Source organism: Urocampus carinirostris, chromosome 4 (assembly GCF_059441175.1).
Source record: "Urocampus carinirostris isolate Australia breed hairy pipefish chromosome 4, RoL_Ucar_1.0, whole genome shotgun sequence".
NCBI classification, from domain to species: Eukaryota; Metazoa; Chordata; class Actinopteri; order Syngnathiformes; family Syngnathidae; genus Urocampus; species Urocampus carinirostris.
This window is the reverse complement of record NC_142352.1, coordinates 27,323,058-27,340,789: the sequence shown is the minus strand read 5'-3', so window position 1 is coordinate 27,340,789 and position 17,732 is coordinate 27,323,058. Positions and strand designations below refer to the sequence as shown.

The following is a 17,732-nucleotide window of genomic DNA, read 5'->3' as shown; positions in this document are numbered from 1 at the left end:
TTTCATGAAGGAGGAGCAATCCATTAACCCACACAAAAAAACACGCTACATTGGTGGCAGCGGTGGGATTACGAGCAGGTGAAGAGAGATGTTTACATACGTAGTAGGAAGAGGAAGGTGACCTCTCACAGCGCCACACGCCAGTAGTGGCGGAAAAAAGCACTAGAGTAATGTCTTGTACCCGGAAAAAGGTGCACACAATACAAAATCTAACTTACACCAATGTCCAGATATTTTTTGACATCCCCAAAACATTTTCGTATCTACCGTTTTACGTACGTCGAAGAAGGGGAGCGTCTGAACATCATTCTGAAAAAAAAGATCTATCCAATGCATTTATATAGACTTATAATATTTTGTTATCGCATCAAATTGTGATTTAAAGATTCTCTTTATTGTCTAAAAAATACAAATGTTGTTTAGAGTTTTTCTTGCATTTTTTTACACAAAATGTGAATACATTAAGCATCGGATTCTCATCTGCTTGAACTACTTTTTCATTATAATATTTTTTGTTTTATTTGTACTTAACAAATGTGATTTCTGAAAATATGACTTTATTTCCTCACAGTGCATACTGGCAAACAATGTAATAACAATCCCCAGGCCTTTTTGCTGTTAGCAAGCCAGCCTGCAACACATGCTTAGAAGGTGAGTAGGCGATTCCAACTAATAAGGCTTGTCCTTTCAAGTCCTCTGTGACCCCCCAGAATCCTCTTGTTCTTTCACAATCTTGACCCTCATTGTTCTCAAAGTTCAGGTGCTTAACATGATTTCCCCTTGCCCAGACCCCCACTCGGAAAAATCCGACTCTACGGCAGAGGGAAAAGAATCCAGTGATATGCCCCTCTTCTCCCCGAACACTTTCTCCTGCAGCTCGATGATGTCGTTGCGAATGTCGGCCATCATCAGCAAGAGGAAGTCGAAGGAACCGGGAGGGCCCTGATGGACAGATTGCAAAGGTAGATCGCAAAGGTCGGTGGTGTCAGAATTTTAGATGTTGAATTTTTCAGACGGAATTTTATATACCGGTATTGAATTTTTCAGACGATAAGTCGCATGTAAAAGCCTCAAATTGGCCAGAAATTTGAAGGTGTGGCGTATAACAGCATATTACAGTGGATACGATAGGAAATGCTTACAGTAGCTGTGCACTACTAATATTTCCGTATTTCAGCAATGATTGTTTAATTGATCATTGCTGTCCCAAATCACAAAGCATTGTGTACTACGGGATTCAAAGTCAAGTTGTAGCGGTAAGGGCACCAATGCATCACCACAGGTTAAATGCAAAAAAGAATTACACTTGATCTTATTATCACACAATTTGTACTCCCAGTGCCCGAAACAGTGATTTGCAAAGTGCATTCTAATAGGTTAAATAGTCCCTCCACTTCTTCACCTGTGTGTGAGTAATATTGCGAAAGACAGAAATAGAAAACAGAAAGTCTTTCAACAAAATACGCGTTTTTTACGTACATAAACATATTAAACCAAGTGATTATTGACACACAGGTGAAGAAGCGGGGAGACTGTTTCACCCAGGGGCCTCCATAAGGGTGCCTGCGGCCACCAGGGTGCCCATTACTTACAGCTGAGCTGCCTGCGGGCCTGTTCTGAAAACTGCTCACCAATTTTGGGTCATAGTGATTTTCTGATTTGACTTCTTCAATGGAGGTTGACTGAGTCTATTTAACTTGACTTCCAATAGTTTGCCTCTTAATAAAAAAGTAACAACATAGTAATTAAATGAGATGTTGTTATTTTAGAAATCAAAAAAAAAAGGGGGCGCTCAGCTAAAAAAAGTTTAAGACCCCGAGTTTAACCATTCAAAATGCATTAACCAAATCAACGTTTCTGGCACTGTGAATAAAAATAGTGTGATAATGCGATAAGCTCCAATGTCTTTTCATATGTTATTTTTACCTCTAGTTGTATAGTGGTAAAGTATAAGCGCCCTCGCCGCCGCTATTCCGGTTTAATTCCTATTGCAAATAATTTTCAGTGTTTTTTACCAGCACGGTAGCTCTTACTGCAGTCTTACGTTCGTATGCCCTATAGTCCGGTGTGCCATGTGCATGAATAATTCAAGAAAAAATACTATTTGCCTTAAATGCAGTGTGCCTTAGAGTGCGGCAAATATGGTACTTTAATTCCCAACTAATCGATGTTAAAGCCTGTTTTGAAATACCTGTTTATGATTATTATTTGATATCAAATGTATCATTAATAATAAAAACAGCAATTTATCACCATTTAAATAAGAATATATGAAAATATGCAGATGACTTACAGGGGGACCACTGGCACCATCTGCTCCTCGATCACCCTTTAAATGGAGAGATAATGTTACAATAAAAAAACATCGAATTAAGTTGCACAAAAAGTCAATTTCCCTTCATTATATTTGAGTGAAGAGATTGAGTAACTCGTATGTTCACTTTAGGCTGCGGTGACCTGATGTTGTAAATGCCATTATGACACTAGAGGGCGGCAATGCATTTCATAGGTCTGCGTGAACGTAAAAAGGAGGAATTTGAATGTTGCGATTTTGATGACGCACCATCACTATCAAAATGACACCAATTTAAAATCCGATGGGTTTTTAAATTGAAAATGAATTTCTAGGAAAGTCCGGTCAGCAATGTAAACATAATAAAAAGGCTGGTAAAAATAAAAGCAAACAATTGATGGAGGTAGTGTCTTAACAAGATCTATCTTTGTTATGAAGACAACAATTATCTACGTAATCGAATTGTGAACTGACCTTCAAACCATCTCTCCCGGGGGCTCCGGGTGGTCCCTATATGGGGGGGGGGGGGGGGGGGGGAAGGTGTGAGGGGGGAACTCAAGGTATAATATTGTATTGTTCATATTGTGTTTTTAACAAACATATCTTTACCACTGGTCCTCTGCGGCCTCTTTTGATGTGCCTCAGATCAGGTTCTGGACCCATGGGTCCAATGTCCCCCCGGGGCCCCCGAGGTCCTGGAGGGCCTTCTCCACCTGGGTCCCCTCTAACACCAGGCCCCCCTGGGTGACCTGGGAAAGGTTTAACAGTATCTTGTTAAAGGTAGGGTGCGTCGTTTAAGGTGTCCTTCAAAAATTGAGAGTAAATGTTCTTCTCTATCAAGTGTTAAAAATACCCAAAAGGGTTCAAAGAGCCCTTATGCTTTATTTTCCACTGCACCTATTTACTTTTACTTACAGTACTTTATCAAAGATTTTCAGAGTGGAACACATATAGTGTGAGGAATGGGTGTCGGGGGGAGTGCCATTTATTGATGTCATGTTTGTCCGCACTGTTTTATTTGAATCTCTATTCGTCAATGTAGCATGAAAATGGTGAAAGTAAGAAAAGGCCTGTTTCAAGTCCAGTTCAGTACAGCCCGTCTAAGAATTGCATGTAATTGTGCATGCATAAATGAGCTGACTAAGGCTGCAATCATGACTTTGGGCCAGGAGATGGCAGCAGAGAGTAACCAAGAACCAAGAAAAATTCTGTACATCACTCAAATTAGGAAATTGTTCACCAACACAGTGCACAGTGGCATTAAGTAGTCCGAAGACTGATCCTGAAAATAGCTGACCAGTGATGGGTCATTGCGATTCTCTAAGAAATTTGATTTGATGTTTTAGACTGAACCCTTCTTCTAATACGTATATCTATGTAATGACACAATAATGACCTGGTTACATCATAGTAATAACATAAGTTGTTTTAGAAATATGTATGAAACTAGTAGTATTTTGTATTAATCAGTAAAAAAAATTAGATGTAGGTTAGTAGCTCCATACTGTAAGTAGGGTTGAGGACATATGAGGTATTATTAAGGTTGATAAGGTTGTATGTCCACAGATTAGGTAGGTAGAAGATAGGGCAAGAACATTAAAAGGCTATTTTGCCAGTATATATATATTTTTTTCCGATTACGTAAAAAAATATTAGCAAGGTCGTAGACACCTGGAACCCCAGGTGGTCCTGGAGGTCCAGGTAGACGTGGACGGCATGAGCTGTCTCGACTTTTCCCTGGCCTTCCAAGATGAGGTTTGTCGCTGCGGTTGGCCAGAAGGTCTGGAATCTGCAGGCACAGCATTATTAGTAACCACACATATAACTGCAATCTGCATCAAAAGTCCGCCAAGGTACCTGCGGGCTGGCCAGCCGCAGTTTTATTTGTAGCAGGCTGCTTTTCATGTTGATCAAGTCCTGGCAAGTAAAGGAGCAGGTTCCAGCGCTCATTAGTGTGTCGGACTTTCCCGATGTACTCACTGAAAACGCACAACACAAAAAATACTAAATAAATGAATTGCAGAGTTTATCTTTCAGTAAGCTCCATTTTAGCTCTAAATTTCCAAATTTTAATTATTATTATTATTTGCCACTGTAAAGAATAGCCAGGGCCAAGGCAAATTTCATGGAGTTTTAGTTATACACACTGCGGTAAAAATTACCGTATTTTCCGCACTATAAGGCGCACCGGTTTATAGGGCGCACCCCGAAAAAATAGTTTTTGGTCCTATATTTGACATACATAAGACACACCGGATTATAAGGCGCTACAATGGGAACGTCGACAAAATAGTCAGATAGTTCAGTCAAACTTATTACCCCCTTAACATTCCCAAAGCTTGCAAAGACGCAAATACGTGTCAAGAACACGTGCGGATGCGGTGTCCGTACGATGTCACTCAAATGCATCGTTCCATCATTCGGAAGGTTAAAGTCTTGGGATTAAAGAAATGCCAACCATTCCTTAGTTTCTATTTTTGCTCGCAACTTTACTGTGCATATGACAATAAACACCTGGAGTTGAGTTTAATTTAAAAATAGACACTCTATTCCATCCATTATCTGCACCGCTTGTCACAGAAACACAGGGAAAATATATAGCCGATGTAGCTCACCGAAGTCGTTGTGTTCAATAATAATGTGCAGCCATGGTCCTCTTATATCTGTGAGTTTAGTAAATCCAGGAGAATAAAATATTTACAAATACAGAATAGTAAAAAAATGCTTTCTGTATGCCGTCAACCATGTGCTCTACGCATTCATCTTTTTCGGCCAATTGCAGGCTTTGTTTTGCCGCTTCAGCCAATGCCAGCCTGTAAATGATAAAAAGGATCCGCCCCTTGACCTCCGAATAACTTTAGCCAATAGTGATCAATTCAACTGATGATTGACACATTGGTTAGCCAATGAAACGCCGGTAAATAAATCCCAGCATACATCGCGGACTACTTGGCGTTCGGGGGAAAATCTAGTCGGCGGCTGCAAGTTAGTTGGAAGACTTTGCGATTTAATATTGATCCATAAATAAGGCGCACTGTATTATAAGGCGCATGGTCAGCTTTTGAAAAAAATTAAGACTTTTAGGTGCGCCTTATAGTGCGGAAAATACGGTAATCAGTTGTGGGCTGTCAGGGTCTACAAGTCCTTCTCTGCTAGCCTAAAACATTTCAGAATTATGGTATTCAAAGATTTTTTCCATGAATTCCTATTAAATAATTACAAATTGTCCATCAGCTTCCTTTTATTAATTTTCCCCTGGTTGTCCTGCTTCCAGATGTGTTTTCTCTTATTTAAGCATTTAACCAGCCATTACTTGTTGCCAGGTTCAGAAATCTACCCGTAGGCCTTCACAATCAGCCCTGCAGGCCCTGAGGCATTATATAGGTGATGATAAAGCTGTTAGTTTCGTCCAGTGTTTCTCAAATAGTGGGGCGTGCACCCCAGGGATGAGAAGACAGGTGCTTACCAGTTGTGAGGTCCCTTTATTATTTTCTTCAGGTTGATGTTTTTGCGTTTTTCCTCCCCTGCATGTTGGTTTAAGATCAGGGAATAGTGTAATTGTAACCTCACCTAGAAAAATAAATGTGAGTTGACTTGTCTTGACTTGAACAGAAACGGGCATAATGCCCTTCCCTGAGGCCAAAACGAGGAAATGGAATGAAGCGTGGCCACGGACAAGGAAAAGATCGGTGTGCTTCGGCAGCGTGGAGCATGGAGCCAAATAAATTAAGCTGTCACTAAAACATATTAAAGTATTAAGCCGTGTGAGGGTTTTTATATTTTTCAGTTTTTTTTAACGTGCCGAACAAATGCACGGATTTGGCATGACAGTTATTGACGTGTCATCACCTGAGAGTTGCTGTCCCTTAAATCCCACTCCGAAAAGCTGTCCCTGTGCATATATTAAACGTGCCTATTGCATCCATTAATACAGACATCATCCACCCATGCATTGATCCGTTATCCGCGCCGCTTATCCTCAGTAGGGTCGAGGAGGTTGCTGGAGCCCATATCAGCTGTCCTCGGAAATGGACAGAGGACACCCTGAACTGGTTGCCAGCCAGTCGCAGGGCAAACACTTGCTTTAGCGTATCACCAAACTTGAGGCTTATAGCACATTACTAGCACAATGAGATCTGTTTCTATGGACACATAGAGTCTAAAAAAATATCCACATTGTTGCTCTAAATCCAACATATCTGCGTTGACAAATGAGCAATACGTTTTGATTTATAGTGATATTTTTCCCCCATAAATATACTATAAACTTCTCGTGCAGTGTGGTGCTGCGCCTCCTGCAAGCTGCTTGTGCGGCGTTGATTTATTGCTATGCTTCATGATTTGGATTTTAAACATAAAAACATTTGGCTGCTATACATATGTTGGATATAAATACATAGAATGACTACAAGTCCACGGCACATTCACCAGCTTTTTATATCATCATAACAGAACGCTAGCCGCAAATTAAGTTTGCATGGACTTTATGTTTTTTATACATAGTTACACACTGGGAATGTATAGTATTTAGAGCAACTGATATGGGTTTAAATCTTTCCACAAACAGTGATTTGAAATAAAAGAGGTAAGTTCAAAAGAGGACTATTTGATTTGGTTCGATTTAGTTGGATTATGATTCAATTCAATATGGTCGTAGGGCCAATGCAGTTCCTAACACATACTACAATTCGACTATGAGTCGCACATAAAATTATTAGATTTTCTAGCAGGGGTGGGCAAACTACAGCCCGCAGGTCACATGTGGCCCATTAAGGCTTTTTTGTCCAGGCCACCAAACAAAAACGGTCAAAATATAATGACATTATACATACATTAGTACCGGTAAATGAAGCACTGCAATTAAGAATACACTTAAAAGAATGGTAGAAACTTTCCCCATTGTCACTTTGTGTGTTTACAACAAAAATACTACAAAAATACTACAAAACTAACTAATTAATTTAGTGCTTGAAAACAGGGACCTAATAAATATATTTTGGATTTCATTCTGAAAAGGACAAAACACTATGGGAATACTACAAAAATACTATCACAGTACAGTAACACTAATATAAAAAAATGCTACTACATACATATTACAACAGAAATACAATTTTAGAAAAATACAACAACAGTGAATTACAAAAATACTAAAAAAAGTACTACAAATTACCGATATAAAATACTACATAAATACTACCATTATATTACTATGAAAATATTTCAAAAATACCTCCACAAAAAAAATACAAAAATACCACGCAGTGATAATTTAATACAAATTACTACAAACATATTACCAATACGACTACAGGAACATTAGAAAATACTATAGATATGCTACAGAAATTGTACTATGGAAATACTACAAATATTCTATTATAGAATTGTCCAAAAATACTATAGAAAAGAAATACAAAAATACTACTATGGAAACACTACAAAATAAACTACAGCACTAGTACAAAAATATTACAGAAGTTCTACAAATATCTGACTGCAAAATACTACAAAAATCTGACTGAAGATATACTAAAATAAATTGAAAAATACAACAACAACAATACTATGACACTAAATATCAAATTTAATGCTTTAAACAGGGACCTAATATATTATTTTGCTTTAATTATGAGTGTTTAAAAACGAATTTGATGAAACTAATCTATTTAAAAACAAATGTAAAAAAATATAACATGTAGATGTCTCCATAAATTAAAGTTGGACGTAGTACAGGGCATGAATATGTGCTTTATGCAAGAAATATTCCACACAGCACCACACAGATTTCCTCTAGTTCTATTTTGAAATATTTCCACTTGTGTTGCTCCCGTTTTATTTTTTAGATATAAACCCTTCTCCTTTTGTGCCTTGTTGGTGGGGATGGACACCATGAGAACATAAAAGGGGGAAGTTCTGTATAAAGCCTTATTATCAAGTCAAGTCAAATCTCATTAATTGTATAGCCCTTGATCACAAGATGTCTCAAAGGACTGCACTGGTTTCAATGATACCATCCCCTGATCTTAAACCAACATTCGGGCAAGGAAAAACTCAAAACATTAGGACGGGGAAAATAAGAAACCTTTGGAAGGGGCCTTACAAGTGGTAATCCCCCTTCTAGGATGACTGGGGTGCAATATATTCAGCATTGGGTACCAGTACACAAAACATAGTGAACATCAATAAACAAAATAGCTGGCACACATTAATTTTTTCAAGTCAAGTCATTTTTATTTGTATAGCCCTAAATCACGAAGAGTCTCAAAGGGCTTCACAGATTGTTACACTATATTACACAAACTATTTTCAACCGACAAGAGGAGTAGGTTATTCGTATGCAATGGAGTAGAAGTGTGTTTTAAGTTTAGATTTAAACATTTCCACTGAGGTTGCAGATCGAATCTCAGGGGGAAGAGCATTCCACAGCACCGGTGCCCGGATGGAGAACGCTCTCGAACCAGCAGAAGACTTCTTTGCTCTCGGGATCATCAGAAGACCCGCACTCTCAGATCGTAGGCTTCGGACCGGGACATAGTGGCAGATCAGGTCTAAAAGATAAGAGGGAGCAAGTCCATGTATGATTTTGTACAATACTAAGAGAACTTTGAAGTCACATCTTTGGCTAACTGGGAGCCAATGCAGGTTAGCCAAAATCGGTGTTATGTGATCGTACTTTTTTGTCCTGGTTAAGAGCCTCGCTGCGGCATTTTGTACTAGCTGAAGAGACTTGATTCTGGACTTCGGGAGACCGGAGAGTAGTGCATTGCAGTAATCGAGACGGGAGGTAACAAATGCATGAATTATTGTTTCCGCATCAGACTGAGACAGTATTGAACGGATTTCAGCAATGTTGCGAAGATGGAAGAAGGCAGTTCTAGTAATTTGCTTTACATGCATCTCAAAGGATAGATCAGGGTCAAATATGACACCTAAATTTTTAACTGAGTCACTCTGTGTGATGTGACATTTGTCAATGTTCACAGCAGTTTTTGAGAATAAGTCCCGGCATTTAGAAGGACCAATGACTAACATTTCGGTCTTTTCAGAGTTAAGACGCAAGAAATTGAGTGACATCCACTCTTTTATCTCAGTGAGACAGGCCTCCAAATTTCCACAGTTTAGTGTGGAAGATTCCTCCAACGGAAGATATAGTTGAGTGTCGTCTGCATAGCAATGGAAGCTGATATTGTACTTGCGAATAATATCACCTAATGGAAGCATGTAAATGTTGAAAAGTAGGGGGCCGAGCACTGAACCCTGCGGAACACCGCAGGTAACATTAAAGGGCTCAGATGTCGTTTCACCATATTTAACACAGTGTGTCCTATCTGAGAGGTAGGATTTGAACCACGAGAGGACAGCTCCTGAGAGACCAATCCATTTTTCCAACCGTTCTAGTAGGATATTGTGGCGCACTGTGTCAAAAGCAGCACTAAGATCCAGCAGCAGCAAAAGTGATGAAGCGCCAGAATCCATTGACATTAGGAGATCATTTGTTACCTTGATCAGAGCTGTCTCAGTAGAGTGGTTAGCCCTGAATCCTGATTGCATGGATTCAAAAAGGTTATTCTCCGATATGAAAGCATTCAGCTGCTGTGCCACTACTCTTTCGAGTACTTTAGAGAGGAAAGGTAGGTTTGACACAGGTCTGTAATTACTTAATATTTCTGGATCAAGGTTGGGTCGTTTCAGTGTGGGTTTAATAACGGCGGACTTAAAAGCTGCTGGAACTACACCTGAGGAGAGTGATGTATTTATAATATTTAGAACTGAAGGCCCAAGGACGCTAAAAAGACTTTTAATAAGTGAACCTGGGAGCGGGTCGAACTGGCAAGTTGTCGGTTTGGCCGCATTCACCACTTGTTTGAGATCATCAAGTGACAGTTCACTAAAACCGGCCATTTTCCCAGGGCAGCCACCCTGTCGTGCATCTGTAAATTTCAGTCCTTTAATAGGTGTGGTACTAACAATATCTTTTGCAATTTCTTCCTGTATGCATTGAATCTTCTTAGTGAAGAAGACCATTAAGTCCTGAGCAGAGTGTGTCGAACTGTCTGCGATAGGCTGTTGCCTTGTAAGCGATGCTACAGTGTCAAAAAGGGCTTTGGGGTTGTTCTTTTGAGACGCAATCACCTTCGAAAGGTAGGCCGATTTTGCAGAGGCAAGGGCCACTTTATACTTTAACAAGCTGTCACACCAGGTTTGATGGAAAACCTCAAGCTTGGTAGCGCGCCATTTTCTCTCCCATTTCCTGCATTCTTTTTTAAGGGTTCTAAGTTCATCAGTAAACCAAGGTGTGCGTCTTTTAGGACGTGATTTTAGTTTAATGGGCGCTATTGAATCCAGCACACTAGTCAGGGTGGTATTGAACTCATTCATGAGTGAGTCAATCGAGCCATTGTATTTAGGAAAGGACGCAACTGCTCCAGGAAGGAGTTCAAAGAGCTCAGAAACTGTGCCAGTGCTTATATTGCGTCCGCTAAATCCCTCAGCTTTATTAACTCTACATTTAGTTAGCACCTCAAATGTCACTAAATAATGATCAGAGATAACAGTAGTACACGGTAGCACCATAATGTTTGAGGTTAAAACTCCTCGAGTCAGAATCAAGTCTAGCGTGTTCCCATTTTTATGGGTTGGCAAGTCAACCAGTTGAGTAAAACCAAATGCATCAATTAGAGAACTAAACGCAATAGTAAGTGAACTGTGTGGGGAGTTCATATGAATGTTAAAGTCTCCCATAATTATAATTTTGTCTGCATAGGTTACTAGTTCAGACAAAAGTTCAGCAAATTCGTCTAAGAAAGTTGTGTATGGCCCAGGTGCACGATAGAGAGTTATTACATCAATTGACAATTGAGGGGACCGCATCACAAGAGCCTCAAACGTTTTGTAATTATTAGAGGTACGTGTATTAAATTTGAGCGATTTTTCAGAGATTAGCGCAACACCACCACCCCTTTTCAGCGTGCGTGCTATATGACTACTCTCGTAGTCTGGGGGAGAGGCATAATTTAGCGCTAAGTGCTCATCCGGGCGTAACCACGTTTCACAAAGACCCATACAGTTAAGTTTATAATCACGAATAATGTTATCAACAAGTAAAGCTTTTGGAGCAAGCGATCTAATATTTAACAGACCAAATTTCAGCTTTGCTGAATCATTTGACTTAGCTGAACTCTTTGTAGTCCTTGTCGAGATCTTCAAAAGCTCCCGGCGTTGTGGCCGTTCGTGAGCGCTGAGTTTAAAGCGTCGGTTGTCCGGCGAGGAATGAATGGTGGAATTAGTTACATCCTCGCGTCCATCTTGCTGCTTGGACTTCACACGCTTCACACATCTACCTGCACGGCAACCACGTTTCTGTTTCCTTTCTTTACGGGGCCGCCGCCGTCGTTTATTAAGAGGAATAGCTGTCCACAAGGATGCCGGGTCTCTTTGAAGTTCGCTCAGTATATCATAGGCGTTATAAAAAGTGCCCGAAAAGTCGAAATTTAGACGCCCACCCAACCGAATAAGTTCGTCCCTACTGTAAGTGTTTTTGGCCACACATGTGTCCAAAAGTGAAAGCAAAAAAGACAAGAGAACGGCAATAAATGGAAGATTAGCTGGACAACGAGCCGCAAGCATGTATCCATGCGCCGCCATGTTGGAATCAAGTGCTGATTAATGAGACAGCGCCTTACAGTACGATGCACCCTATGGGAGTGAAAATCCAAATACACTTACAAATACTGTAAATATCATTAATTTGATATACTAATAATACTTTAAAAAATAAGTACAGCAGCACCCCTGGAGAAAAAAAGAGAATTTAATTCATATCTTAATATATTTAAAAGTGTGAAAAGATTGGATTTTCAGGAGAATTCTGATGAAAACAAATGTTTCAAACTGAATATATGTATATGTGGAGAAGGTGAATGTGTTAGCATCTCACAGTTGTGCATGGCCGTGCAGGAACGTTGGTCAGGAGCAAGAATGTAACCAGTGTGACATCGACATACAAAGCTTCCTCCCGTATTCACACACTCGTGCTCGCACAAGTGGCTTCCTGACTCTTCACACTCGTTGATGTCTGTGTTAATTGAAGAAAACAATTATATTGCGACAATAAACCACAACCACGAAATACATTTCAAGCGTCTAATTTCATTGTGCATGGTTCCGAATACCGTATCTCAAAAAATGAGCTAAAGAAGAACAAATTAAAAGTAATTACCTACAATTGTATCATTATGTATTGGTGTGCTCATGAGGAAAAAAAACACGTCTTTCAATTTTTGGTCATGTTTTATATTATAAGGAACGTTTACAAAGTAAAGCATACACGAAATCCAATGTAAAATGTAAAAAAAAACAATGAACAAAAATAAAACAAAATTGGAGATAATGTCCGGATCTGCCACATTTTCCGAGGGGATGCCAACCGGGTGTGGAACTGGACAAATCTTTGCCCAATTTCCCCACTCTCCTAATTCTCCAAAAACTTCATTTTCACTGCTTGGGCAGCACATTGCGTTGGCTCTTTTTAAGCAGACCTGCCCTTTTTTAGGCTTTCCCGCATTTAGGTCCACCCGCAAAACAGAATGACCCGACTGTCAAATGACGCAGCGGAAAACGTCCATCTCCTCTGTCCCTTTTAGGCATCAAAGGATTGTCTGCCGCACCCATTCCCTGTCCTGGCGGCAAGGAGAAAAACTCTCGGCTGCTTCTGCTTTCTGTCCTGGCGGCGAGGAAAAAGGCCCACGGGTGCTTCTTTTCCCAGCTCGGCAGCGAGGAGCTCCCTCAGTTGCCTCTGTTTCATGTTCAATTGGCGAGGAGAAGGTCCCTTGGTTGATCTGGTCCCTGTCCTGCCTGTGAGGGGCAGGTCCCTCGGTCGCTTTTGGTCCCTGTACTGACGACTACAAGGTCTTTTTCAAAGGAAAACGAACCCCGACTGCCCAAATCCCAGGGGCGAGAAGGTCCTTGTCACAGCAGCGAGGAGCGGAGTCTACGGCTATTTTTGGAACTGTTTCGCTGGCCCTACCATGGACCTTCAGCTGTCTCCTTTTCTGCTGAAAGTTTGTTTGATTTCATTTTTTTTGTTTTGTTTGGGGGTCGACTGGCATCTGGCCCTTGAGGTGGAACTAATGTCAAAATCTGGCACACCAACCGGGTGTAGAAATAGACACACGTGTTGCTTATCTCCCACCAGTTCCTAACTATCCTAAGACTTTATATTAACTGCTTGGACAGCACACTGTATCAAATCATTGCTATTGTCATCCTGGTGGCCATACCCATGCCATTTCTTAGATTTTTGCTTAATCTTTTACTGTCATGTCAGGTCTGGTTTTGTCTGTGGTTTTGTTCATTGTTTTTGTGACCACTTGTTTGTTACTTGATGCCTTCTTTCCTTACTAAACAGTATCCCTCTTTTTGAGCAAACCAGCCTCTGTTGTGCTTTCCCTGCGTCTGGGTTCACTCGGAAAACGTGACTGATATGCCTTTTATTCATGACAGAGAGAAAGCAATAAAATCATGAATCATAACTGCGACCCACCAAGACAATAAGGAGATTTGTGGTTGCGATGTCTCTCCCGGTCGAAACGATAACCCGGGTAGCACGTGCATACCACCCTGCCAAAGTTATCGGTGCACTGTTGTTCGCACGGCGATGCTGCACAAACGTCCACGTCTGTACAAAAGAAAGTATGTGAAAGATAACATTGAAAATAAAATAAATAAAATAAAATTGGAATTGTATGCCGAACAAATCATTTTATTTTGTTGAATCATTCGTGCAAATGTCTTCAACATATTTATGGACTCTTAAGTCCTCATCCAGACAGCATATATAACAAATTGTTTATGATATATATTCCATATAAATCAATGATTCAGATTGAATCGTTTCTTGTACATGATTCAATTGTTTGTTTGTTTGTACATGATTCAAATTGAATCGTTTCTCCGGCGCCGTCACGAATGGCAGCCACTCCAGCAGCTCCCGTGTTATTTTCCATTGTTCTCAGTTATTTTCGATTGTTCTCAGCTTAGGGATGCTGCTGGAAAAGTGAATTTCCCTTCGGGGATGAATAAAGTATCTATCTATCTATCTATCTATCTATCTAAAACAATATCATAATGCAAGTTCAGCCAGCTCACTCACTTTGTAGTTATTGACAACAGTGAGGTAATTTGGCTTACTTCATACTTCCTATGAAGTGGAATTCAGTAATCTCTTTTGAAGGGAGATTAACACGAACCAATGTGGTCAGCAGACCTTGTATTTGGAAGGAATGATTTTCTACTATGTAGCAAAATGGGATGTAATTTAAATGGGAGCATGGGGAGACACACTTTATTTGAGTGTTTTGGTCATTTTAAAGAAGGGGTATAAGTGTGGTTTACCTACTTTCAGGTACGCAGTGGCCCATCACAAACCTGAAGCCTTCACAACATTTCCTCCTGGGCAAAAACAATAATAAAAAGGTTTGAACATATTTTTCTATAGTAAAATGATCAAGTCATAATATGGCAACAACACAGACTATATATTAATATAATATTATAAAGAAGCACTTTCTTTTTAAACAATCCAAACACTTTGTTTGGTACATCTGTCAAATGTCTATAAGTAATAAGAAATGAAAATCTTTATTATTACATACCAACCAACCATACACTGTATAACAGTTTTTGTACGGTAATCTTTTTTTTAATATATATTTCTACGCATATTAACCAACGCTTAATCGACTGAAAGTAAGGAAAGAACTAAGAAATATGCTGAAAGTACTGTTTGCGTAGCTTTTTTGGTAAATAACAATCTTGTTATTGTCTATCTATCTATCTATCTATCTATCTATCTATCTATCTATCTATCTATCTATCTATCTATCTATCTATCTATCTATCTATCTATCTATCTATCTATCTATCTATCTATCTATCTATCTATCTATCTATCTATCTATCTATCTATCTATCTATCTATCTATCTATCTATCTATCTATCTATCTATCTATCTATCTATCTATCACCAGATGTTATAGGTGCTGTATCTGAGTTAGATCAGGAGACATCTCTTGCTACTGGTATTGATGGAAACGAGTTTCATGTGTGGGGGCAAACCCCTACACCAAAAAATGGCTTGGAGAAAACAGGGCCCCCAGTCTGTACTTGCCCAAGACACACCACACCCTTGTGACTCTAGCGGTTAAGAGATCCGTGAACCGTGAACACTAAAAAAACAAAGCTGAAAAATTAGAGTTGACACTCTTTCACTAATCTGGCCTGCCTCAGAACAGAACGTCTAAATCTGGCTCCATAGCCAAACTGAGTTTTACATATCTGCTCTAACCGGATTCTATGCCCCCCAAAAAATGTTTTGTAATTTACTTGTAATTTGTACTTTCATTCACAAATGAAATAAATGGAAAAAAAAATAACTGAAGAAATAGCAATGTCTGAATCTGAGTCACATAGAAGGTTGAGTCATTCAGGGCCATCTTTACTGTAGGAATCTGTTGAAGCTTCTTAAAATGTCTTCCGTCCAGTGTGGTTTTCATTACTTCATTCATGGAAGCCATTATCCCCTAAAAATGATTTAGGACATGTGGCCCAACACATGTCACGCACATCACAGGAGGAAACAACTGAGGCGACATGACCGCACAACAAATATCGCACAAGAAGAAAGGAAATGCGTAACTAAAGAGCGCGATTCAGGAAACCGCATGTACCCTCGACCAGTCGCGTTTTATTCATATGCCGTTTCACTCTAAATCAGTGTTTATGAACTGGTGGGTCGAGGACCTGTTTTCATTGGGTTGCAGGCCTTTGCCTCGGTCAAAAATTGCAAAGAACCAAAACAACTGAGGGTCAATTACACTCTTTAACAGTAGATGGTGACACTGCCCTGCAAATGCCATTTCACACCAAAGAAAAAACTATTAAAGTGTGTTAACTCATAAACTACAATCTGTTTATCGTAGACAATGCGCACCAGGACGCCCCACAATATGCAAAACAGTACCAAGTAGCCCCTGCCTACCCACATATACTCATTTAACATATACTCTGCCAGAGCTTGCTTGCAGGTCTAGTGGACTGGAGATAATGAAACCCGGCCGCACGGGAGCGGTTCAATTTGGGCGGATAGGACAGAAAAAAGAGACCCCACACATGACACATATTTGCCCTGTCAGCCCCTACTTTCATCAATAGTCGATTTGGAGAAACGAATCGCGGCCACACAGGTGCTCTGCATTTTGGGTGGACAGAAGAGAAAAAAGAGCCGCCAAACAGGACACATGTTTGCCCTGTAGGCTCCTGCTTTCAGCAATAGTCGATTGGGAATGATGGATCGCGGCCACAACCGTGTATTTCATTTTAAGGCATTCAAGAACACCTCTTGACAAAATTGCCTTGTAGACGCCCCTCTTTGCAAGAGTATGGGATTGGGGAATATGAATTGTGGACGCACAAGTGCAGTTCATTCAAGCAGGAATACAATAACTTGGGGAAAAAAGAGCCCCCAGGTGTGGCAAAGGTATGCGCTGCCGGTACTTCTCGCAGCAATATGTGATTGGGAATATTGGATCGCAGCTGCAAGAGGGCAGTTCAAATTTTGGTGGACAGAACAGCAAAAAAAAACAAAGAAACTGCCAGGCCCAAAAAGAATGTTTTGCTTTTTAATTTCAAGTCATTTTGGTTTTGCTGGTCATTTTGTTTATTGAAAAAACGTGAATATATTCAACTATGTCTGGTTTAAACTGACTTTTGTACCATAAATTTGAGAATTGAAACTTTGAGTCCCCAAATCAGACCAGTTGACAACCGATGCTCTAAATCAGGGTTGTCAAACTCATTTTAACTCTGAGCCAGATGGTAAGAAACTCATGGGTGCTGGACTAGCAGATTAAACAGAAGAGAGAGAGAGAGAGAGAGAGAGAGAGAGAGAGAGAGAGAGAGAGAGAGAGAGAGAGAGAGAGAGAGAGAGAGAGAGAGAGAGAGAGAGAGAGAGAGAGAGAGAGAGAGAGACAGACAGAGCGAGAGACAGAAGGACAGAGAGAGCAGGAGAGAGACAGACAGAGAGAAAGAAAGACGTGAAAGAAAGAAAGAAGAAAGAAAGACAAGAGAGAAAGGAAGAAAGAAAAAAGAGGAAAGATACATCAGAAAAAGGGTAAACTGAGAAAATGAGAGAAAGAGAACACAGAGAGAAAATAAACAAGAAGAAAAAGAATGCAAACAAAGAGAGAGAAAAACAGAATAAAAATGCGAGAGACATAGAGAAAGAAAAAGAGGAATAAGGGCGAAAAATAGAAAAAGAAGAAGGGATAAAAAAGACAAAAGTAGAGACCGAGAGAGAATACATAGAGTTAGTGAAAGAGAGAAAATAAAGAGAAAAGGAAAGGTGGAGAAATAGAGGTAAAGAGAGACACTTAGAGA

The 17,732-nt window shown here is 39.9% G+C and overlaps 1 protein-coding gene across 1 annotated transcript in view; it reads right to left on the bottom strand.

Annotated features, from left to right (window-relative positions):
- Positions 1–295: 295 nt before the first annotated feature.
- LOC148367184 (collagen and calcium-binding EGF domain-containing protein 1-like) overlaps positions 296–17,732 on the bottom strand; it is a 64,665-nt gene continuing 47,228 nt past the window's right edge. The window contains exons 3-11 of the mRNA XM_088333215.1: positions 14,694–14,746; positions 13,839–13,973; positions 12,234–12,371; positions 4,151–4,272; positions 3,965–4,082; positions 2,903–3,042; positions 2,768–2,803; positions 2,294–2,329; positions 296–942 (exon numbers count right to left, since the gene is read on the bottom strand). Coding sequence (XP_088189341.1) covers positions 757–942; positions 2,294–2,329; positions 2,768–2,803; positions 2,903–3,042; positions 3,965–4,082; positions 4,151–4,272; positions 12,234–12,371; positions 13,839–13,973; positions 14,694–14,746 — 964 coding nt within the window. The 3' untranslated portion in view covers positions 296–756. The remainder of the gene's footprint in view (positions 943–2,293; positions 2,330–2,767; positions 2,804–2,902; positions 3,043–3,964; positions 4,083–4,150; positions 4,273–12,233; positions 12,372–13,838; positions 13,974–14,693; positions 14,747–17,732) is intronic.